The 2,038-nt window shown below is 41.3% G+C and overlaps 1 protein-coding gene across 1 annotated transcript in view; it reads left to right on the top strand.

The window, feature by feature from the left end:
- GTF3C1 (general transcription factor IIIC subunit 1) overlaps positions 1 to 2,038 on the top strand; it is a gene marked incomplete at its 5' end in the record, with an annotated part of 40,431 nt that overhangs the window by 29,640 nt on the left and 8,753 nt on the right. Inside the window, 2 exon segments of the mRNA XM_029086894.1 lie at positions 359 to 531; positions 1,167 to 1,475. Of these exon segments, the coding sequence (XP_028942727.1) occupies positions 359 to 531; positions 1,167 to 1,475 (482 nt within the window).

The raw sequence follows: 2,038 nt of genomic DNA, 5'->3' as shown, positions 1-2,038 counted from the left end.
CAGGAAAGAGCGAAGCCTAGAAAGCCAAACTCGTGGAAGCGAGTGTTCCTGGTGAAATGATGGGAAGTATCTACCAAAACGTGTTGCAGATGAGCATTTTCTACAGATATAACTCTACTGGGAGCCTGATCCCATTTTGAATGTTAAGTGTTCTGTAGTATTTAGTTAATTTAATTGGCATTTACTGTGGAAAGCCTGGAATCCCATAAAAGGAATAGAATAGTGTAGTTAAGTGAATTTATATGTATCATTTACATTCTGGCTTGTAGCTCCATATTCATTTAGTTAATGTAAACCTGAAGTAGGTGAGTCTAACAGTGGATTCAGAGCCTTTTGCATTGAATGGGTTTTTTTGCAGACATTCCGTTTGTACCGGGAGTACCGGGATGACATTCTTGTCAAGGCTTTCCTAGAGTGTCAGAAGAGAAGCCTGGTCAATCGCCGTCGAGTAAACCACACCCTGGGACCAAAGAAAAGCCGGGCTTTGCCTTTTGTACCCATGTCATATCAGCTGTCTCAGAGTTACTACAGGTGAGTGTCAGGAAGGTCACTGTTTGAGCAAATCAAAGAACCTACCCAGGCATGCTTGGCACAGAGGAGAGAATACACGTGAAGTATCTAGAGCAGAGAACCTGACCATCACAGCTGAAGCTGAAGAGATGAAGGAACCATGTATTTATGTTGGCCCTTTATTCAGTTAGAAGTTAGGGCTGTACAGAGAATAGAGCCAAGTTTGCTGGGCAAGCCTTTGCAAAGACACATGCAGAGGAGAGGAGAGATAGCACCAAAGTTCTAGATGTGGTGGAAAGATTTATTCAGTACTCCTGCTATTCCTTGTCCTGTCCAGTTACGTTCTGCTGCACTGTACCTGGATGTCAGGGGTGGGGGAGGAGAGTTTAACTGTAAATGTATTCAGCGCTTAAGCAGAAGATGAGATCTTTGCTTTCTACTTGCTATGTTGTACCTTTTATGTGGTACAGAAATGCCTGATGTTCTGGAACTAGTAAAAGGACTGTGAAAGCAGATGTAGAAGGCACTTGGTCACCAGCTCTAGCATGGAACTTCAACTGTTTGGCTGCTCTGTGCTACCATGGGTCTAAAATTCTTGTACAGTGAGAAGAGATTATGAAAGTTTTGTGCTTCTTTGAATTTGTCTTTTTGTCCAGAGTTTTTACGTGGCGGTTTCCCAGTACAATTTGTACAGAGTCATTTCAGTTCCTCGAGAAGCTCAAGAACACTGAAAAATCAGATGAGCCAGATAACTTCTCATTTAAAGATCAAGAAAACAGCTCATTAAAAGATCAAGAAAACAAAGCATCAGAAGGAATGATTGCATTTCCTATGGATGGACCTGGTGGCCAGTGTGTGGCCATGCTTTCCCTGTTCTCCCTGGGACTTGTATCGGTGAATGTGAGAATCCCAGAGCAGATCGTTGTGGTGGACAGCACTATGGTAGAAAATGAAGTGATAAAAAGGTAAACACTGTTATTTCTAGTAGTAAATACGGTTTGGGGGTAACTTGAATGAAATGGGACAGGCATTAGCATTTTCTGCACTGTATTGTGGCATGTTTTACTGTGATAGATTTTTATTTCTGAGGGAGCATTCTGTAGACTTAATGGCACTTCAGTTAGTGCCTGTCATTATAGCCTTGGACTGCATTTGTCTTCACGTAGGTGACATTTAAATTGCGAGGCACTTCACTGCTATCAGAGCTAATGTGGAAAGGAGAGCAGTGTGTGCTAGATGAGCAATTTCATCAACATTGTACCTTCCCATTTCAAGGACTGAGAAGGATTAGTAACAAGGTTTCAGCTTTTATCGGTGAAACCTGTCTCTGCAATATTGGTTCTATGGATGATCTCCTCTTTGATGTATTTTTTTTTTTTAAAGCCTCCAGTAATTGCATACCACTGAAATTTAAACTCTCTCCCTAAGAGTCCAATCCTGTGAATAGTTATCCTTACAACCATTATGTGATTTCTTAGAGTGCAACTAAAATCTCTTGATGTAGTTTAACTTGTTGTTTCCTGTTGTG

This window comes from Antrostomus carolinensis, unplaced genomic scaffold (assembly GCF_000700745.2).
Source record: "Antrostomus carolinensis isolate BGI_N321 unplaced genomic scaffold, ASM70074v2 scaffold33760, whole genome shotgun sequence".
Lineage (NCBI taxonomy): Eukaryota > Metazoa > Chordata > Aves > Caprimulgiformes > Caprimulgidae > Antrostomus > Antrostomus carolinensis.
The sequence above is the reverse complement of the archived record's forward strand: the minus strand, read 5'-3'. Positions and strand labels throughout refer to the sequence as shown.